Consider the following 23,348-nt stretch of genomic DNA (forward strand, 5'->3'; position numbering starts at 1 on the left):
CCGCTAAGCCATATCTCTAAAATAAGTTTCCCAGTTAAATAATCAAGACATAAGCTGCTTCACATAGCACCTTTGTGCCAGTCAGCGATATTCCAGTCTGGGTAGCAACTTGGCTTGGCAAGAGGATAGCAAATTAAAAATGGCACCTGCTCTGGGCTGATGAATTGGGACGCTGCCCAGTACCAGGGCATGTGCCTTGGCAACAGAGCATGCAGGCTGGATCTCAGCCTCCTTCACCCTCTTGGCTAGACTCACTGCGCAGTACACAACTTGCCCAACTGTACAAAGTAGCCACGGACAATATGGATTCAGAGCAGGATCTCGGGGACTTTCTTTGTTCCTCTATGACAATAATAATACTGAACCAATCTTGCTAAATCCTGTATCTGGCAGGTCTTGATGATCTGTTTGTTAAGTATTAAGAAGCTTACTAATAGGTAGAATTTTAAAATATTGTTTTGTTTTCATTTATATGGATCTGGCCTGAGATTCAACGATAGAGGTCACTGTCCATTAAAACAAAAAGACAAAACAAAGGGGCTTTCCTGGTGGCTCAGTGGTAAAGAAACTGCCTGTCAATGCAGGAGACACAGGTTCGAGTCCTGATCTGGGAAGATCCCCCATGCTTCAGAGCCCGTGCATGCAACTGACCCCATGTGCCACAACTACTGAGGCTGTGCTCTAGAGCCTGGAAGCTGAAACTGCTGAAGCCCATGTGCCCTAGAGCCAGGGCTCTGCTACAAGGGAAGTCACTGCGATGACGAGCTCGTGCTCCAGGACGCCCCCATTCATTGCTAGAAAAATGCCCGAGCAGCAACAAAAACTCAGCATAGCCAAAAACAAATAAATAAATTAAATGATTAAATAAAAATAAGAACAGCAGGTCTCCTACAGAACTCCACGGAGCTAAACACAGAGGAGAGACCTCATAAACTATTGCCCCCGATGAGTTCCCCCAGGTTTCCCTCAACCTAGTAATTTATCATTCTCTGTGGGCTTCCCTTATCTAATAAGCTTGGCAGTCCCAGGTCCAAAAAATCCCAAACTAAGAGCTGAAATTCTTCCAAAGCATCTAGTGAAGGTGAGACACATGCAGCATCTCCCCAGCTACCTCACCAAAACTAACTCTGAGCACCCACACCACCAGTAACACCCTCATCACCAGCTCCACACCATCACACATTTTGGGACCATGCACAGAGCCATGTGGATGAGCCCACCTGTGACAAGTGGGGGTCTGTCTCCCTAGTTTCGGCTCTAAAACCAAACTCTAAAGGAACATACATCAATTTTTCAGCAGAAAAACTATCTGGATCTCAACTTTTTAAATAACTGTATTTATTATTTTTGGCCGTGGAATAACTATTTATTATTTTTGGCTGTGGTGGGTCTTTGTTGCTGCATGGGCTTTTCTCTAGTCTTGGAGAGCGGGGTCTACTCTATGCCTTGGTGCGCAGGTTTCTCACTGTGATGGCTTCTCTTGTTACAGAGCACAGACTCTAGGGCACTTGGGCTCAGTAGCTGTGGCTCATGGGCTTAGTTCCTCCATGGCATATGGGATCCTCTTGGACCAGGGATTGAATCCATGTCTCCTGCACTGGCAGAATTCTTTATCACCGAGCCACCAGAGAAGCCCCCTGATCTCAATTTTTTAAAAATTATTTTTTGACCTCTCTGTGCAGCTTGCAGGATCTTAATTCCCTGACCAGGGATCAAACCCAGGTTCCTGGAATGAAAGCACCAAGTCTTAACCACTGGATGGCCAGCAAATTCCCCTTGATGTCAATTTATTAACAAATTAAGGAACTAAAAGGCAAATTCTATCTACCAACATCAGGCTTTACTACAATCCAAGTTTGGGCGTTCCCAAGTCCACTGCCCACCCCAGTGCATTCACTTGAGCCATGTGCCTGGGCTGGGCAAATGCCTGCACTTTAAACTGATATCACAGGCAAAGACTTGATTTGTCATATACAGCTGTTCCTAAAACTACTATCCTAGAATGTGCCTGAGGCTATTAACCATTCATCTGTCTTCCCCATAATCCCATAAGGGATAAGAAAGATGATTAGAATGCAGAGCTATCCCACATCTGGCTTCACAGAAAGGAATCAAACTGTCACCAAGAGCAGCAGCTAGTTACAGGGGCGAGCACACCAGTCTGAGACCCAGGTTCCAGCACCATCAACAAACTGGGTAGCCGTAGGTTAAGTTACAGCTTCTCCAGGGTCAGATTTCTCACCTAGGAAACAAAGGAGAGGCACACATGGATGGCTTCCAATTCCTTCTGGTCTAAAATTATAAGTTGCAGTAGGAAACAGCAACCCACTCCAGTATTCTCACCTGGAGAATCCCATGAACAGAGGAACCTGGCAGGCTACAGTCCATAGGGTCGCAAAGAGTCAGACACACCTGAGCACGTGTGCAAAATTATAGTGTAAGTTGGAGTTGCCAGATGTTTTGAGCCATCTTAAACCTCTATTACTGATGTATACCATGCTCTCACCTTGCTATGGACTGAACTGTATCCCCCTAGCTCCCAAAATCACTCTTCTCACGGCCAGGCTCTATGCTTGGCACTTTCAGTTCAACTTCACATCAACTCTATGGTGGCAGGTAACCTTAGCTGTGCGTGTATGCTAAGTCACTTCAGTAGCGTCTGATTCTTTGCGATCCCATGGACTGTAGCTTGCCAGGCTCCTCTGTCCATGGGATTCTCTAGGCAATAATACTGGAGTGAGTTCCCATGCCCTCCTCCAGGGGATCTTCCTGACCCAGGGATCGAACCTGTGTCTCTTGCGTCTCCTGCCTTGACGGGCAGGTCCTTTATCACTAGCATCATCTGGGAAGTCCTGGAAGGGCCAGGATGAGGCCTAAAATGTATAGTTCTACAGATAGGTGATCAAGATCTATTTTTGTGAAGAAAAGTAACCAGGGAGAAATAAGAAAAACAAAAGAGAAATCTACAGTAAGGTGCAGGAGGCCATAAAGAATGTTCCTCCAGCCACCTGACAATGTGGAAATCAACCGTCAGGATGGAGGAACACAGGAAAGAGAGTAAGGAATAAATAAAATCAGGAGGTTCTAACATATACAAGTGAAGTCGCTTAGTCGTGTCCAACTCTTTGCGACCCCGTGGACTGTAGCCCACCAGGCTCCTCCATCCATGGGATTCTCCAGGCAAGAATACTGGAGTGGGTTGCCATTTCCTTCTCCAGGGGATCTTCCAGACCCAGGGATCGAACCCAGGACTCCTGCATTGCAGGCAGATGCTTTAAACTCTGAGCTGGATTAAAAACCCTACCCACCTAGACCCCTCCCATTTATTTCCCTTCTCAGGATAAACTGTGGATGATTTTGAAAATAGACCAAAAAGACATACTCAATGGATGAATAGGCCTTGTTAGGACATAACTTTGCAAGTTACTTTATCCTATGGTTTTTATACTTTTCAGTCTTCTGAGATATTTTGCAACTCTGTTAATTGTACATAAGTGATAGCAGTGCAAATAATTCTTGCCTAAAGACAGGTACATGGATTGTTTGGCAGAGAGACAACAGACTCCCCCCTTCAAAGATGCATCTACTGAAATTCATTTCCTGGTATGTGCATGTGTGCCTACTCTGAATTTTCCTTTGAACAGGCTATGACATCTTACTGGCTCCTTCATTATTTACTCCTTCATATTTGTATGTGAGTCATGATATTATCTTTTAAAAATTATCCTCTAATACCCATAAACATGGTTTCCCAAGTGGCGCTAGTGGTAAAGAACTGGCCTGCCAATTCAGAAAATATAAAGAGACGTGGGTTCAATCCCTGGGTCAGGAAGATCCCCTGGAGGAGGGGATGGCAACCCATTCCAGTTTTCTTGCCTGAAGAATCCCATGGAGAGAGGAGCCTGGCAGGCTACAGTCCAGTGGGTGGCAGAATTGGACATGACTGAAGCGACTTAGCATGCATGCACCCATAAACAAACTAAGTCCAAAAAGGTGCCCAAGGGTGTATTAGCTGCTCTAGGAGGGGGAAAAAAAGGTTCCAGAAATCAATAATCCTTCCAACCCCACATACTTTGAAGGCCACTGGCTCAAGCAAACAGGACAATAAAGCTTCAATCTTTATCCCTCTACCCTTCCTCTACCAGCAATTCTTAAATTTCACTGATAATCCAAGGAGTTAGAAGAGAAGGACTAAGGGGCCTCACTCTGTAATACCACCCACCCCTCCCAACTATGACAGACGTGATTCATGTATTGTGCAAGAACTGAGAGCCAGGTCTCTTAAAGCTGCCTGGCCCACCAAGAGCAATACCGGCAGACGAGGGAAAACAGAAATGGGCTAAGTCCCTGTACAACAGGACAGACAAGTGATGGTGGAACAAATCTCATAACCCGTCTAATGGTTGTATTATAGACTCACACACATGTAGGGGGTCCAGCTGTGGTCTCCAAAGGCAGACTAGTGAGCTCCCCACTCACTAGCTGTGGGGACTCTGAGGGAGTGAGTGAACTCAGTAAGCCTCTGTTTCCTCAGCAGTAAAGAATCTGCCTCGTAGGACTGCTAAGAGCATTACATGAGATAACACATGTAGAACACTAGCAGTCTGGACGTAGTAGAAGTGCAAGAAATGTTAGCTTCAATATCTCTTTGTTTGAGAAACAATGAAAAGTAAAAACAAGGGTTATAATAAAACATGATTACCACCTCTTCTCTCCCACTTGTCACATCTTTTCCGCCTCTGATCCTCACCTGAGTTGCTCAAAGTCTCTTAGCAGGTCTTGGATCATCTCATCCTTCTCAAAGCCATTCCTCATACTCTCTAACCCAGCGAGGGCCAATAGAAACACACGAGCCACATGAGTAATTTCAAATTTTCCAACAGTCACACTTTAAAAAGTAAAAAGAAATAGGTGGAGTGGACTTCCACAGTGGTACAGTGGATAGGAATCCATCTGCCAATACAGGGGACATGGGTTCAATCCCTTGTCTGGGAAGATTTCACACGCTGCAGAGCAACCAAGCCTGAGTGCCACAACCACTGAGCCTGCGCTCTACAGCCCACAAGCTGCAGCTGCTAAGCCCTGCGCCTAGAGCCTGTGCTCTGCAATGAGACAAGCCACAGCAATGAGAAGCCAGCTCACCGCAACAAGGAGTAGCCCCCTTATCCACAGCTAGAGAAAGCCCTCGCACAGCGACGAAGACCCACCACAACAAAAACATAAACAAATAATTTTAAAAATAAGACTCCAAAATGGAGACCTTTCCTTGATCCATGGTTTCACGTTTTAAAAAAAGAAACAGGTGGAGAAAATTTTAATAGTAAATTTAATTTATCCCAATGTAGCCAAAGTATCACCATTTCGACACATAATTTTACATTCTGGTTTTCTCCTATTACATCTTTCAACTCTAGCATGTATTTTATACTTATGCACACCTCAAGTTCAATATGTCAGCAAATCTGGAAGACTCAGCAGGGGCCACGGGACTGGAAAAGGCCAATCCTCATCCCAATTCCCAAGAAGGGTAGTACTAAAGAATGTGCTAGCCACCAGACAATTGCACTCATCTCCTATGCTAGTAACGTCATGCTTAAAATCTTGCATGCCAGGCTTCAGCATTATGCAAACCAAGAACTTCCAGATGTCCAAGCTGGGTTTAGAAAAGGAAGAGGAACAAGAGATCAAATTGCCAACATTTACTGGATCATAGAGAAACCAAGGGAATTTCAGAAAAATATCTACCTCTGTTTCATCAATTACACCAAAGCCTTTGACTGTGTTCAGTTCAGTTGCTCAGTCATGTCCGACTCTTTGCGACCCCATGCACTGCAGCATGCTAGACTTCCCTGTCCACCACCAACTCCCGGAGCTTGCTCAAACTCAGGTCCATAGAGTCGGTGATGCCATCCAACCATCTCATCCTCTGTCATCCCCTTCTCCTCCTGCCTTCAATCTTTCCCAGCACCAGGGTCTTTTCCAATGAGCCAGTTCTTCACATCAGGTGGCCAAAGTATTGGAGCTTCAGCATCAGTCCTTTCAATGAATATTTGACTGTGTGGATCATAATGAACTGTGGAAAGCTCTTAAAGAGATGAGAATACCAGACCATCTTACCTGTCTCCCAAGAAACGTGTATGCAGGTCAAGAAGCAACAATTAGAACCCTGTATGGAACAACTGATTGGTTCAGGATTGAAAAAGGAATATGACAGGACTGTCTGCTGTAACCCTGCTTGTTTAACCTATATGCTGAGCACATCATGAGAAATGCCAGGCTGGATGAGTTACAAGCTGGAATTAAGACAGGCAGGAGGAACATCAACAATCTCAGCTATGTGGATGATACCACTCTAACGGCAGAAATCGAAGAGGAACTAAAGAGCTTCATGATGAGGGTGAAGGAGTAGAGTGAAAGAATTGGCTTAAAACGAAACATTAAAAAAACTAAGATCATGGCATCTGGCCCCATTACTGCAAGGCAAATAGAAGGGGAAAATGCAGAAGTAGTGACAGAATTCCTCTTCTTGGATTCCAAACTCACTGCAGACAGTGACTGCAGCCATGAAATCAGAAGACTATTGCTTCTTGGCAGGAAAGCTATGACAAACCTAGACAGTGTGTTGAAAAGCAGAGCCATTACTCTGCTGACAAAGATCCATATAGTCAAGGCTATGGTTCCCCCAGGGGTCACATATGGTTGTGAGAGTTGAACCGTAATTACAGAAGGCCAAGTGCTGAAGAACTGACGCCTTCAAACTGCAATGCTGGAGAAGACTCCTGAGAGTCCCTCAAACAACAAGGAGATCAAAACAGTCAAATCTTGAGGGAAATCAACCCTGAGTACTTGTTGGAAGGCCTGATGCTGAAGCTGAAACTCCAGTACTTTGGTCATCTGATGCGAACAGCCAACTCATTGGAAAAGTCCCTGATGCTGGGAAAGACTGAGGGCAGAAGGAGAAAAGGGCATCAGAGGATGAGTTAGCTGGAGGGCATCACCGATTCAACGGACATGAGCTTGGGCAAACTTTGGGAAACTATGAGGGACAGAGAGGCTGCCTGCTGCAGTCCATGGGGTCGCAAAGAGTCAGACACCACTGGGAGACTGAACTACAACAGCACCTCAAATTCATCCTAGCCACACTGCAAGTGCTCAACAGCCACCGCTCTGCTGCTCATCTCTTTCAGAAGATTCAAATTCATTAGCCTAACAAGTTGGGCCCCATTTCGGTGCCCCCTCCTCCCCTCCCCCATCCCTACCCATCCATACCTTTGCCTGGTGAACCATACCTGTACCTCCTTCTCACCCCTTTCCTGGGCTCACACATGACTCCCAGGAGCTGGTATACTACTTCTCCACAGGACACACCATACCTGGTTCCAGGCTCTAGCCATTCAACGTCCAAATATGTCCATTTCCCACAAGGGCTTCCTAGCAAGCCCACTGTCCTGGGCCACTAGTAGAGCACTTGGCTCCAGTGGTCAGGACGGATGGTGCACCTTTTCTGCCTCACATCAAACCCTCCAAGCCCCTCAGAGGCAGGGCTTTGTGTCCTACTGATGGATGTACATTAGTACCTGGCCCAGCCTAGGTGTTCAACACATATATAAAGCACAGATTTTTTTTTTTTTCAAATGGAAAGAATATGTTAGAATTTTTACCAAAATCTAGTCACTGACCTTGATCTAACTCTAAAGTTATTTAGCCAACTCTTAATATGAAATTATACACAATGTGTAGGGCTTGGACCAAAAATGGTTGAAAGTAGACCAGCTATAAAGAAGCAACTACTGCTGGAAGAGCCATTGTTCCTGAGGTTTGTTTTTTTTCCACTGGCACAAAAAACTTTTAGCCTTAAACTGTTTTTCATCGCTGTGCTGGAATAAACGGGAAACCACAAAAATGAAGGCTTCCCCTGCACCAGTCATCAAATCGTAGTGGCAAGAAAGAAAGCATCCAAAATGATCCACGTTTGATTAAACCCAACATTTTAAGTGTTTATTAACCCACTGAATTCCCAAACTGAACCAATCGTTTGAAATGTTCAGAGACATCGTTCTGGACACCAGCATTTCCTACGGGCCTCTGCAGTCTTCAGTCAAAATCAAGGCCTCCCTTTCTCAGGCCTCACAGAACTGCTATTCTTCTGTTTTCATCAGAGAATGCCATAAAAACAAGCACAAGGACCCTCAGTTGCGACTTCTTTGCACGTGTTAAGTGTCTGCTCTAAGGATTTTCAAAACACTGACTTGGCAGATCCTGAGTGACCCTCTCGCCCAGCAAGTCAATCAGAAAGCAGACAACTTTAATAATAATTACAGAACCCCTGGTTTTCATTTTATACTTTCCTAAGCAGAAAGTTTGGCAAAGCCTCTTATGGTTTCCTCTTCTTTTACAAAAATCTGTCTCCTAAGCAAAAGCTTCTGTTTCCTAGTAGCACTCTACACACTTTTAAAACTCACAGTTTAAAAAAGAAAAAAGAATTACAAAGGCATTTTGTTTCTATACTTTCTCCCCAATATTTTCCGTTTACAACAGAGTCCAGTTTATCTGCTTAGAAATAGATGTTATTGTTCTCTGATAGATTCCATGTTTTCAAACAATTGGACCTTTTAGGAACTATGTTAAATACTACATAAACTGCGACTTTTTTCTTTCTTCTATGAAACAAATATGTATATTCACCTGTTTATTCAGGGCCTCCCTATGGGCAGGTACTGTTTTAGACACTGGGGATATAGCAGGGAACTCAAAACACAAAGCTTCAGCTCTGGTGGAGTTGAAATTCTAGTTGGGTAGTAAATGCTGCAAAGCAAAGTAAAGCAGGGTGAAGGGGATAAAAAGCGGGACTGGGGGAATGTCCTACTTTTGACAGGGTGATCAGGGAAGGTCTCCTGGACAGAGCAGAAGAACAGCAGTTCTGAAGAACAGAGCCAAGTGGGCATTTTGGGGAAGGGATGGATGGCGGAGAGGGGTCGGCGGCAGGGGTTGGTGGGGGTCTATGGAAGACTGAACTTCAAATGCAAAGACTCTGAGACAGGAATATGTTAATCAACGAGTTAATCAAAGTTTCTGGTCAAGTGAAATAATCAGTACCTTAAAACCCTAGTCAAAAAAGAAACTGGGGAGGAGTGGGAGGGAGGCTCATGAGGGAGAAGATATACATATATACACACACACACACACACACACACACACACACACACACATACTTATGGCTGATTCACACTGTTGAATAGCAGAATTATCCTCCAATTTAAAAGAAGTATCCTCCAATTTAAAATAAGAAGAAAGAAAAAAAAAAAAAGAAATTGATGCTGGGCTCTCTTATGAGATTTTCTGAAATACAGTTGGTACACAGTCCCTCAGTCTGACTCTCCATCTCCCATTTCTATGTTGATAACCTTAGGGCTCCCAGGGGACACCCCACTCTGAAAACGAGTAACAGACCCGACCATCTCATGTGAGCACACAAGGCCACGCACGGGAGGAGCTGAGATGAGGTCTGGGCCTCCTTTTAAGTGAGAATTTTTCACACAAAAGTCCTCCCCCTCAAGAAGTTAAACTGGGCCGTTCTTACATTTTGAGATAGACTACACTCTATCTGTGAAGTGTTCTCTCTCTAAATAATCCACTTCTTACCTATCACTTTCTCTCTCACTGAATTCTTTCTGCGATGAGCTTCATTAAGTTCTGAAATCAGGTGTGTGGTCTCAACTGGAAGACTGTGGGGTCTGGCCAGGTTCCAGTCCCCGTGCATGGGTTCAAGTTCTAGTTCTGAGGTGAACAGTTTCAAAGGTTACCCGGTGTGTGATTGGCAGAGCCTGAAGTTGAATCTTGGCTATCCCACTTTAGTGTGATCGCTTGTAACCTCCACGCTGTAATGTTCCTAGTCTAACGTGCCCACAGCAATCTGTACATATATCACCCCTGCGGTATACTGCAACTATCTGTTTACATCTTTCTCCCAGCCTCGAGGTGCCCTTAAGAAAGAGCAATTCATGGAGAAGGAAAGGGCAACCCACTTCAGTATTCTTGCCTGGGAAATCCCATGGACAGAGGAGCCTGGTGGGCTACCGTCCTTGGGGTTGCAAAAGAGTTGGACATGAGTTAGCAACTAAACATGACTATGCTAAAAATATTTTCAATAGTAAGGGATATTTTCTTACCTCCATTATAGCTTTAAAAATAGCATTAAAAAAAAAAGAAGTTAAACTGTTTCACAATAAGATGATTTCCAAATGCTAAAAAGGCAAGCTCTTCTCCCAAAAGAGGTGTCACTTTCTGACTTCTGTACTACTCATCTGTCCCCTCTTCAGTCAGCTACAGGCCTGGTCCCAGCTCTGGACCACTTTAAACTGAGCCTCTGAAAGTTTAAATTGGCTCCTGGCCACCACATGAGATGCTGAGGCCATGCCCTCAGCCAGAGGTGTCTTGTTCTCTCATTCTTTGCCTTTCCCGGTCTATTCTCCTCATTCTAGACTCACTGAAGGCTCACTCCGCTAACGAATCCAAATCCCAGCTTGTCTCACCCACTTTTATCTCTTCTGCACGTACAGCCTGTCCCCCAGGAATATTCTTACATTCCAAGGAAAAACCTCAGAACACACTGTCAATACATGAGCCCTTGCTGCTCTGATTTCAATGATTGGACTATTTCATAATTTAAAGTAAAATAATTTTTTTTTAATTTAGGATGTACTTACATAGAGTCTGAGACAGCACAGGAAATCAGGACTGTCTGGGAAAATGTAGGATCTATGATCAGGCCTTTGACTGTTGCTCTATACTCTAATAAACAACTTTATTTTCTAAAGACACATGACATCGTTCTACAAAAGGATCTGGAGCTACTTCTGGGAGTAAGGATAAAGAGTCAGCGAGTGATAGCTGTGGGTTGAAGGCCGGAATGCTGGTATTTTCAGTCATTTCAACAGCTCAGGAAGCTAAATGGACCATAATGGAAAATAAACAGCTCTGGCCACCACACAGACCTCAGCCCTTAATGGGGTGAATCACAGACCCCATTACCTGTGCTGGAGCTCAGGTAAATACAGCACTAATTCCAGAGGCTGGAATATGCCTCTCTCCAGCATGCAGGAAAGCACCCATTCATTCTACCAGGAGAAGCCTCATGGATCTGACAGGGCATGTACACCTGACCCCTTGACCCCTCTAAGCATCCTCTGAGGTTCCATGACCTGGGAAAGGCTCTTGCTGCTGCTACTGCTGCTAAGTCGCTTCAGTCGTGTCCAACTCTGTGCGACCCATAGACGGCAGTCCACCAGGCTCCCCCGTCCCTGGGATTCTCCAGGCAAGAACACTGGAGTGGGTTGCCATTTCCTTCTCCAACGCGTGAAAGTGAAAAATGAAAGTGAAGTCGCTCAGTTGTGTCCGACTCTTTGCGACCCCGTGGACTGCAGCCTACCAGGCTCCTCCGTCCATGGGATTTTCCAGGCAAGAGTACTGGAGTGGGGTGCTATCGCCTTTTCCGAGGGAAAGGCTCTTAGAACTTTCTAATTAAGAAAAAAAGTCATCATAGTGATAATTTTGAAATGTATAGAAATATCAAACTCTATCTTGTAGATAACAAGAACTAACAGTGTGTACGTGCTAAGTCACTTCAGTCATGTCCAGCTCTTTTCGATCCCATGGACTGTAGCCCCCCAGACTCCTCTGTCCATGGGATTCTTCAGACAAGAATACTAGAGTGGGTTGCCATGCCCTCCTCCAGGGGGTCTTCCTGACCCAGGGATTAAACCCTCGTCTCTTATGTCTCCTACACTGGCAGGCAGATTTTTTACCAAGTACTGCCACCTGGGAAGCCCCAGCACAGTGTTGTAGGTCACTTATACTTAAACTCATAGAAAAAGAGATCAGAATTGTGGCTACCAGAGATGGAAGGGGAGGAATGAAGGCAATCAAAAGATACAAACTTCTAGTTACAAGATAAATAAGTACTAGGAATGTTATGTATAATATGGTAAATATAATTAACATTGCTATTGTTATATATGAAAGTTATCAAGAATTTATTCAAGTTATCAAGAAATCTTCTGGTCACAAGGCAAAAAAGTTTTTTTCTATTTCTTTTTGTTTTTGGCTGTGCCACATGCCGTGTGGGGTCTTAGTTCCCAGATCAGGGATTGAACCTGCACTCACTGCGGTGGAAGCACCGAGTCTTAACTACTGGATCACCAGGCAAGTCCTCTGTTTCTTTAATTTTTATCTATGTGAGATGGCTGTTCATTAAAGTTAACTGTGGTAATCATTTCATGATGTATGTAAATTAAATCATTATGCTGTATACCTTAAACTTACAATGTTTATGTTAAGTATATCTCAGTAAACAAACCCACTCCGGTATTTTCTTGCCTGAAAAATCATATGGGCAGAGGAGACTGGCAGACTACAGTCCATAGGGTCACAAAGAGTCAGGACACGACTGAGTGACAGAGCACTCACACACATATGTCAATAAAAGTGAAAGGAAATTGTTTTTTAAAGAAAGAAAGAACAAAGGTCTTCCAGAGCTGTCAATTGAGAATTAATTTGGTCCTGGGACCCAGGAGGAGTCCTAAAGGTCTTACCAAGCTCACCATTTCCCACTGGAGGTTCTTGTGGGTATGCACATTGGTAACTTGGAATAAACTGAGACCTTTAGGTATGTTGTAGGACAAAGTTCATAATTTTTTAAAAAAATGTTCAGAAATGTAATGATATTGCCCTTTGATCTAGTATAAGTACTCCTTGAAATTTAACAACAACAACAACAAAATAGTAACAATTCAAAAGAAGAATGCAGGACATTTACCGAAGGATCCTTCCTTTTAGCAAAAATTGGAAATCATGATCAGGGGAAACCATGATCAGGGGAAACCATGATCAGGGGATCTAATGCAGTCTTTGGAAGGGAAAAATTCCAAAACTCTTTTCATTGCCTAAGATTTTTTTCCCTAATTTCCTTCTAAGTTACAATGTTTTTTTTTTTTTTAAATTGAGATTTACCTGGCATATAACATTATAATAGGGTGTGCAACAAAATGATTCAATATCTCTATATACAAATATGTGTATCAATAATGATGTAGACATTACCACATGATCAGCACAGTAGGTCTTATTTAACACGCATCATTATACATAGTTAAAAAATTTTTTTCCTGTGATGAGTGCCTATCAGATCTATTCTCTTAGCAACTTTCAATTGCAATACAATTGCAATACAGTATTATTAACTATAGTCACCATGCTATAGGGTAAATTCCTTTCAAATGGAAGAAGTTTTCCCATTAGCATCAACAAATTTATTAAGCACCTGCTATTATGCAGAAGGCTTTTTTTTTTTTTACAGGAAGATAGACTGAAAAACTCCTTAAACGTCAAGTTTCTTCAAGATGTCTGTATTATTGAAATCATTCTCCCCAAGGGCCTCCAAATTACAAAGTAAGGAAAGTAATAAGAGGTTAACTAAAGATTATGGTTGGTATAACAGCTTTAAGGCTAATCTATCCTGAGGTAGAACTAGTGACAGCTGACGCCCTGGGAATATTTGAAAAGAAGATATTTGCATGTGATATACAAAAGGATGAAGAGTCATACAGTGAAAAATAAGTCTCCCTTCCACCCTGACCCTTGGTCACCCAGTTCCCCAACTGGGACATTTCAGAGGTATGTGGCAGGGCCACAGGTTCACGTGACTTCTGTGTGAGCCACACTCTGCTAAGGACTTTGTACAGAAGGCTCACAGGTGCCCTGCCAGTAGCGCTCTGATCAGCTTCGATTTACAAACAAGGAGACCTGCTTGTGGCCTGAAGTGAACAAGCAACGGCCCAAAGTCTCGAGGTGATAAGAGACAGAAGTCCGCACTCTCAGAACCCCTCCTCGTCCCCCTTCCCCTTCACACACCCCTGACCTCCACATTCTCTCTCCACGTTGCTGTTTCCTCTGCCCTGGAAATCAATCCTCCACCACTCCTCGGTCTGGTTAACTTGACTTTCCATATCAATTTTAGAATCATCTTGTCTCTTAAAAAAACAAACAAAAAAAACACCTTGCTGGGATTCTGGGATTATGTTAAACCTACAGATCAATTTGTGGAGAAAAGATATTTTAATAACTATATTGAGTCTTCCAATTCATGAACACGTCTGCCCACTTATATCGGTACTCTTTGATTTCCTCCTTCAGTGTTTCATAGTTTTCAGATCCCGTACAGGTTTTATTAGATTTAGACCTATTTCATTCGTTTCAGGGCTATCGTAACTGACATGGGCTGCTCCCCACCGCCCCCCACCCCATTTCAGCTTCCAGTGGTTTATTGCTAGGATATAAAAATATGATTGATTTTTGTGTGTTGACCTTGCTAACTCACACATTAGTCCTTGGAGCTTTTCTTTTTATAAATTCCCATGGGATTGTCTACACAGACAATCACGCCATCTGCAAATAGGACAGTTGTTCTTTCTTTCCAATCTGAATGCCTTCTATTTACTTTTCCTGCACTGGCTATTCCAGTAGGATGTGGAATAGCAGTGGTGAGAACAGACTTCATTGCCTTGCTCCCCATCTTAAGGGGAAAGTATTCTCTCACCACCAAGTATGTTAGTTGTAGATTTCTGGCAGATGCCCTTTTCCAGGTTTGCTTGGCAACGTTGATCATGAATGAATGCTGAATTTTGTCAAAAGTTTTTTTTTCTGCATGCACTAACATAATCAAGTGTTTTTTGCCCTTTAAACTGTTAGCATGGTGGATTCTATCTCCTGATTTTGGAAAACTGAACAAGCCTTTTGTTCCTGGGACAAACCACAATGATTGTGAGGTACTATTCCTTCTACATAACATTGCTGGATTTGATTTCCTCGCATTTTATTGAGGATTTTTGTGCCCGTGTTCATGAGGATGACTGGTCTGGAGTGTTCTTTTCTTTTTTTTTTTTTTTTAAAGGCTTAAAATGTATTTTAATAAGTTCATGTTGCATTATTCATTTCTCAGAAAAACTTCAAAGGTATTAGGGACAAATCAAACATGGTACACCAATAAAAAATGCACAGCATAACTACCTAAGATAGGCAAAGCTAAGAGCTACTGTCTGACATTCAGCATACAGCAACCCTGTTCTCAAGATTGTACTAGGCCTATCAAGAAAGCTGTGAATGGCAACATCACAGACACAAAAGGGCCATTTCTGGGTTGTCCTTACCCAAGAAAAAGATGGAGGCAAGTTTAACACAAGATTTTTTTAAAGATACACTAAATGAAAATCTCTAAGAGAAAATGTCTTCCTTGGGACATGAAAGGGTAATATATGGGACATAACAGAACCGTATGTATGTTGTCTGTGACCTCTGTGGACATGTGCCTGAATTCCCACCTGGGAGTGATTGGAACAGTGGGGCCAAGGTCACTGGGGGATGTTTGGTTTTTGTGGTATATGTGGCAGGATCTCTGGGGTGAGACAGTGCACTAAGTCGTGTCCGACTCTTGCGACCCCATGGACTGTAGCCTGCCATGCTCCTCTGTCTATGGGATTCTCCAGGCAAGAATACTGGAGTGGGTTGCCATTTCCTTCTCCAAGGAGTGTTCTTTTCTTGAACTGTCTTTGTCTGGTTTTATAAAATAGATGTGTACTAGACATTTTTCTGAGGCCTTGAATGATAATTTTACTATTTTAAGCATCATAAAAACTTATGAATGGTTTTAATCTTCGATTTTCTGCTAGAATTTCTTTGACTCCAAGTTTTTGAGCAGGAACACAACTTTCAAAGATAACAAAATTCCCAAGGGAAAATAAAACTATTCTAACTAGTCTCACCTTAAGGTACATGTGAGAATCTCATGCAGTGAAACTATTTCACCTGTCATTCTCTGCACACCCCCGCCCTGCTTCAGTATAGTCAAGGAAGCAGGAACTGTGCTCCCCAGCCTGGGATGAAAAACTGACACAGTTTCCATCAAATAAAAGATACATTATTACCCAACCCTGAAATGCAAATACTCACAGTGGTCACTGAGTTACCTAAGAAAGCACCTGCCAAACATTAACCCCTTTAGTTCTTATAATTCCCCAAACGTTCAGTCATTACCACTCACATTTTACTATGGGAGAAGCCAAAACACAATGGGATTAAGAGATTTCAAGGCGATCAGCAGAACTAAAGTCTGAATTTAAACATCACCTACTACCCAACTTTGTTTTAAAAAACAGTCCTAGACAAATGCAATGCAAGGTCAGAAGGTCAATCAGGCACGGGAGGGACTTCAGAAAGGGATTCAGGGACTTCCCAGATGGTCCAGTGGTTAAGACTCCGCACTTCCACTGCAGATGGCACGGGTTCCAACTCTGGTTGGGGAAGTAATATCCCTCAAGCTGGGCAGCACAGCCCAAAAACATTAATATAAGTGATGCAAGGAAGGAAGGAAGAGAGAGAAAAGAGAGAAAGAAGGAAAGAAAAGAAGAAAGAAAGGAATCTGATGCAAAAGAGCTCACTGAGGGGAGTTTTAGGAACTTAAATGCTGATTCTGGTCTTGGATTTTTTGATAAGGCCCGTTCCCTCACTGCAGAAACTGAGCAAGACTAATGGCTGAGGAACAGGATGCTACACAGGAACTGCTCACCTAGAGACAATGGCCACAGAGAATCAAAACCCTTGTACAGTGTATCATTTCAGCGTGTAAAAGTCAGCCAAAAGGTCACCCAAAAGTCACCCGAAAGGGTGGACCAAAGACCACAGAAATGTCCCTAGACTCAAGGTCTGTCCTGTTCAGTGGAACAACTCAAAGTGATGTGTTCAGGAGGCAGTAAAGGGTCCACGTGCGTGCATGCTAAGTCACTTCAGTCATGTTTGACTCTGTGCAACACTATGGACTGTAACCTGCCAGACTCCTCTGTCCACGGGATTCTCCAGGCAAGAATACTGGACTGGGTTGCCATGCCCTCCTCCAGGGGATCTTCCTGACCCAGGGATTGAACCCGCATCTCTTATATCTCCTGCATTGGCAGGCAGGTTCTTTACCACTAGCGCCACCTGGGAAGCCTAAAGAGCATGCTGCCTGGGTTCAAATCCCAGTTCAAACCACGAGACCTTAAAGGAGTCACAACCTCTGTGCCTCTAATGTTCTCATCCGTAAGAGTAAGCACTCATTACCGATGTCCGCTGTTGTTATTTCTCAGAAAGTTGTCCCACCGAGGGCCTGTGCGTTTCTGACACTGTCCTAACATCAAGGTATAATTGATAGTGTGCCCCTCCCCATCACAAGAGCACAATTCTGCTTTCAACCAAGTGTGCCTGAGAAAACAACAAAATCAAAATACAACAACAAACAATAAACAAACATTAACTGTTTCATTAAATGATGTCTGGGAGCTAAAAACAGCTAAAAACCAATAAGCACTCACAGAATACACATTCAAAAGGAAGAAGAAGGTATTTAAATCTATACCTTAAACCAACTGTTTTCCTACAAAAAGTACATTCACATTGTTTGAGATATTCTCCCCAGCGAAGAAACAGGTATGAGTTTCATTTTTAAAAGATATAAACTATGAAAATGCACTGATTAATTTCCATGCTATTTCAGATTAGTTTTATGATCAAATAAGGTTCCACTTAAAAGATCAATTTAACTTTTAAATCACTAGGAAGTAAGCTATCTTTAGTTCAAATATGTAATTTTAGGACTTCCCCGGCGGCGCAGTGGATGTGAATCTGCCTGCCAATTTGGGGAACACAAGCTGGATCTCTGGTCAGGGAAGTTTCATGTGCTACGGAGAAACTAAGCCCATGTGCTCTAGAGCCCATGTTCCCCAACAAATGAAGAGTAGCCCCCTCTCTGGCAACCAGAGAAAGACCTTGCATAGCAACGAAGACGCAGCGCAACCAAAAACAATTAAATAAAACTTTTTTAAAAACAGGGACCAGAGAGCTGGTGAAAGTTTATTTTTTTTTTAATTTAATTATAATTTTGTGGTGGCATTTTCATCAAGTTTCTTTAATTTAATTAATTAGCAACAGTGACAGCTAACATTTTATTACACACTAACTAAGCACCTAATAAGCTAGGTGCTAATTTATACCTATTACCTCATCCTCTTAATCCTCTGAGGGAGGAATAGGCTCATTTTATAGAAGAACCCCAGCCTTGATGCTGACTATTTACGGTTCTGACAGAGAACTGATTGCCAATACCTGTATATAAAGTTTTAACGCTAAAATGATAGAGTTTCCCTGGTGGCTCAGCTGATAAAGAACCCGCCTGCCAATGTAGGAGATACAAGAAATGTCTGATCCCTGGGTCAGGAAGACCCCCTGGAGAAGGAAATGGCAACTCGCTCCAGTACTCTTGCCTGGAAAATTCCACGGACAGAGGAGCCTGGCGGGCTACAGTCCATGGGGTCATGAAGAGTCAGACACAACTGAGCACGCATACACAGGTATAAAGTTTTAACACTAAAAATGATTACAGAACGGTAAGTCTCAAACTCTAACGTGCAGGAGAACTCCTGGCGAATCTTGCTAAACTGTAGATTATGATTCATAAGGTCTGAGGTGAAGCCTATGATTCTGCAATTCTAACAAGCTCTTAGGTGCTAGAAGTACTGCCAACCACACTTGGAGCAAGGACTTACAGGTGGCAATAGGCCACAGACCACAAAAAAATGTCTCTAAAGCCTAAAACAAAATTTTAAAAAATCAAACTTTGCACAAAAGCCACAGAATTAGAACTTATATTAAACATATTTCTTGATGGGATGTTGCAACATCTTAGAAATATCTTCAGGGACTTCTCTGGTGGTCCAGTGAATAGGACTCCAAGCTTCCAGTGCTTCCAAGGCAGGAGAGATGGGTTTGATTCCTGGTCAGGGATCTAAGATCCCACATGCTATATGGGGCAGCCAAAAAAAAAAAAAAAAAAAATCTTCATAACGACTCTTATTTTCTTTTCCAGTTTAAGTCAAGAGTCCAATTTCTTGGAGTTTTGTGGAAGGGTTTTTCCCCTAAAAACCCTGAGTTTTTAATCAAGGCTGAAAAGCTAAATGCATGGGAGACTATTTCATGTTCCCATACCCTTCAAGCAGATACCTGTCCTTCACTCATCCACATATAACACAACCTCTCACTGTTTAAATTCTAGAGGCAAGAGTTAGGGGAGATTTTAGGAGCTGGACACCAAAGTTCTTCCAAATGAAAAGTAAAGTTCTACCAAAAATAGCACCTTACAAAAAGGCAATGATAAATACGATTTATCACTGGCTTCCATTTATGGCCTTAGGTGACAAAATTCCAGCAATGAGGTAATAGCTAACATGTTATACAAACTACTGGATTTCATTCTTTTACCAGATCCCTTAAGTGGCAGGTCTATTTACTTTCAAAAGTCCAGAGTGAACAAAGCAAGGTACTTAACAAGATCCCTAAATTCCACCTGGGTCCAAGTTCCCTTTTCTGCCAGCTCTCTTATTCACTTGTGATTATCTGTGCTGTACTCAAACATCAGCTAGCTGCCTCTTTTAAATGGCACCTCCCCCACCTTCTCCATTCTCTTTACTAACAGCAATGCCTAACCTAAGTCCAGAACCAATATATCTCTGAGAACATTCCAGTTTAACAGATAAGGTCAGTTTAAAATTCTAGAGAGGAATAACCTGCTCTGTTTGTCTTTCCTGAGAGCCCTTCAAAAACTACCATCCCACAATCAGCAGAACAAGCCTTTCACCCAAAAGAAAGATAAAACAGGCTATGATTCTGCAATTTACAAACACTGAGATCTTTATTGAAAGGATATTCACGTTAAATAAAAAAGATTCCCAAGGAACCTTTACCGAGGTACTCAAGTAAGCACAAGGAGACCAATGCTTGGAAGAAACAAAATGCATATACCGTGCAGGTCCGTGCAAATGGCTTCTCTGGCTGAGAAGTCAATGAAGTTCTGTAAGGGGCCTCAGAGGAAGGCCTACCTGTGTCAGGGAATACCGGGACACAGTTTTGTCCCAACAAGAGCATGCTCTATCCACAACAGAGCTAAGCAACTAACCAAACAGGCTCGTTAGAAACCCACAAAAGAGGGGCAGAGGGGACACTGTCCTGAACGCCCTGGAAGCTAAAAATAAGTATTCTGAGGAACGAGCTCTACCATAGACAAGCCCAACAGAAAGTTCTCTGTTTCTATTACCTCCAAAACTGGCTGCCCTCCCGCAGTGATTTAACTCTGGGTACCAATTGGGCAATGCCAGCCACCGTGCTGGGGCGGAGGATTCAGAGATGCCGGTTCTATCTTCTGGGCTAATTAGAAGGAATCAAAGCCTCTGCAATATAAACTGGAGACTCTGCGGGCAGAGTTGGGCTCCCTCAATGCATCTAGACTACATGCCTCCATTCAACCAACATTTATTTGAGCGTCTACCATATGCTCAGCACTCTGCTGGGCACCGGGGGAAGAAACCTTCCCCAGTAGCGGAAGCAGAGACAAACGAGGACGATTCGGAGGAGTGGAGGACGCGCGGCCCCCGAAAACCTAATACAAGTTGTTGCTATGACCAGCAGCACCCAGGGGAAGGCGTGACCCCCGCCGGGTTCCGCGCACCACCAAGTCCAACAGTGAAAGAGGCTCGCGATAGCGAAGACTGGCGTGGACAGGTAGGCCCGGGGGCAGGTGTTCAGGTAGAAGGCGCACACCTGAGGCAGCAGGGCTGGGGAAGACGGGATCCCCAGGGGAGGCGGGACGGAGGCCCAGGGATCCGGCTAGAAGAGGGGGCGCAAGGAGCTGGACGATGGGAAGCCCGGGGCGCGGTGGAGGCCGGCCGGGCCTGCGCCCCCTGAAGCGGGAGCAGCGAGGGAAAGCGCGCGGCTAGGCCGCCCGCCCGCACCTGGGGCCCCGCCCGGCACCTACCACTTGGGCGACCTTGAGGCAGCCGAGCGCGCCGCGCAGGTAGTCGGGGTCGCAGCGCAGGCCGGCCAGCCCGCGGCGCTGGCTCACCGGCTCGGTGGTGGGCTGGTACGGGCTGCTGGCGCCCGAGATCATGGAGGTGCTCGAGGCCTCGCCCTCGAAGCCGTCCAGCTCCTCGCCGCTCCGCATGCTGCCGCCCGGCCCGAGCCGCCTCGCGCGGCTGGCTCCCGGCGCCCGGAGCTGGCGGGCTCAGCAGGGCCGCCGCATTGCCGCCGCCGCCGCTGCCGACGGAGACGACGACAGACTTCCCGCACCAGCGCCGCCGCCGCCTCTGCACCCGCCGCCCCGCTGCGGCCACGGTTCGGTCCGCTCGGGCTCGGCTCCCGCCGCCTCAGCAGCGGAAAGGGAGGGAGGCGGGAGCCAGTGGAGAGAGAAGGAGGCGGGAGCCGGCGAGGCGGGCCGGGAGGGGGCGGAGCGAGCGCCCGCCCGCTGACCGCTCGGCGGCGCTCTGCACGGCGGCTCCCGCTTGGGGAGGCGGCGGCCCGCGCCGCGGGGCCTCGGAGAGGCGAGGCCTCTAGCCAGGCGGGGCTGGGGGCGGGGCGCCGGCAACTCCGGCCCCGCCCTCACCTGCCCGTGCTGGGGCCCCGGCGGCTGCTGCGAGTCATGCCATCACGGCGTGGGAGGGCAGGGGTCCAGGAGACCGGGGATTGTGGGGACCCGAGAGAGTGGAGGCTGACGGAGGGTTGAGCTGGACCTAGGGGGGCACGGTGCTGCTTTCTCAGGGCGCTGCCTCAGTTTCTCCTCTGAAGGAAGTAGGCCGGAGGACTTTCTGGTGAAGGCCAAGATGCGCGACCTCAGTGCTGAGAACAGTAAGAAGTCCGGTGTGGACCTGACTTGGACTGTTTGACTGACAAGAAGGGGCTAAGTGTCTGGGCTCCCACACCGGGCAACAAACAGGTTCTGAGGTCAGGGACACAAGTGAGGAGAAATCAGGGTGAGTGAGTGAGTGGGGTCATTTAGTACCAGGTCTGCAAGACAGACACACAGTTAAGATTTGTGAATAACTCCCAGTGTACGTTTTGGGTCCACCTGCCTGACCGAGGAGTGGCCGCTTGCCCATAGGAGACCCTTGGTGACGAACATTAGTTTCCTCTCTTAGATGCAAAGTTTTTTGCCATCTCTGTCTAATCATCAAGGCAAGTAAAACACAGATTTTTTACACTGAAGGGCACTCATTAGGGGCCAATTTGCAATTCAAGTGTGAAGGCTAATTTTAAGCTTAAGTAAAACACTGACTTTCTAAGAATTGTCGCTTTGGTATTGAACCCTTCCACACCTCAAATAGTTAGAGCTTATCATGCTCTGGGCACTGAGGAAGACACTTGAAAGTGTCATTCCCATTTTACAGAAGACTCGACTAAGGTTTCAGACTGGTAGTCCCAGGCCACACAGTTGGTGGACAGAGCAAGCTCACGTCCAATTTTTTTTCACTACACGCTGTTCAGTTCAGTTCAGTTGCTCAGTCGTGTCCGACTCTTTGCGACCCCATGAACCGCAGCACGCCAGGCCTCCCTGTCCATCACCAACCCCTGGAGCCTACCCAAATTCACATCCATTGCCTAGTATATATTTCAGATGAGGTTGTGAAGTGAGAAGCAGTAAATGCGATAACTAAGGTGATCTCAATTTAAACGGCTCTCACCTTTTGGTTACCAAAGATTGGAAAGACAAGGACTCTAACACTCTATCCAACCAACAAATATTTACTGGGCACTTCTATGCTAAAGGATATGTTAAGACCTGGAAATTGCCAGTGAAAGATAAGTTGAATGACTGGATGCAGGCTCTGGCCTCTGCTTTCTTCCCAAATCCCAGTGAAATGACAGTTACACGGATTTATGTTTTAAAGGCATAAAACCACAGGGACAAAGAATGAGAGAGGAGACAATGGCAACAAAATGTTGGAAGCAGAAGAGCAAAGGGGCAAGTGGTAAATGACTCAGTAGATCCAAGAAAGCTAAACCCTAAGCTGGTACAGGGGAAGGCTGAAATGCATCCTAGGTCATATCACAGGAAAAAAGGCTTGGGAATCATGACATCACCAAGCACATCGAGAAGTGGGGGTGAAAGCAGAAATCTAAAAAACAAACTAAAAAAAACCCAACTGAAAATCTTTTAAGTAGCAAATGGATTCCTGGATCCCCTCCCTTGCCCATCCCCCACAACTAGAACTTTTTTCTCTAGAGAAGGTAAGACAGAAAGTCCCTTAGCTAGGGAACACTAGGCACAGTTGAGGGTAGGGGGTACCATATTAAAAATTATATGTGTTTGTGTCCTTGGATATTAAATAATATGAAACCAAAACAAATTTTAATTCATTATGAGTTAAAGAAAATCTCACAGGAAAAAGAATCAAAAGACAAAGAGGTAGAAAATGAGAGAAAAGAAAATTAGAGGAATA

The 23,348-nt window shown here is 44.7% G+C and overlaps 1 protein-coding gene across 3 annotated transcripts in view; it reads right to left on the reverse strand.

Moving 5' to 3' along the window:
• Positions 1-21,280, reverse strand: part of CMTM4 (CKLF like MARVEL transmembrane domain containing 4) — a 79,872-nt gene extending 58,592 nt beyond the window's left edge. For all 3 annotated transcript variants that reach the window (NR_198921.1, XM_005218701.5, NM_001435354.1), the window contains exon 1: positions 20,891-21,280. Coding sequence is in view for 2 of the 3 variants with exons in the window: in XM_005218701.5 (XP_005218758.1) it covers positions 20,891-21,076 (186 nt within the window). In the remaining variant the exon portion in view is untranslated. The remainder of the gene's footprint in view (positions 1-20,890) is intronic.
• Between the last annotated feature and the right edge of the window lie 2,068 nt (positions 21,281-23,348).

The sequence above is a fragment of the Bos taurus genome, chromosome 18 (genome assembly GCF_002263795.3).
Source record: "Bos taurus isolate L1 Dominette 01449 registration number 42190680 breed Hereford chromosome 18, ARS-UCD2.0, whole genome shotgun sequence".
NCBI lineage: Eukaryota > Metazoa > Chordata > Mammalia > Artiodactyla > Bovidae > Bos > Bos taurus.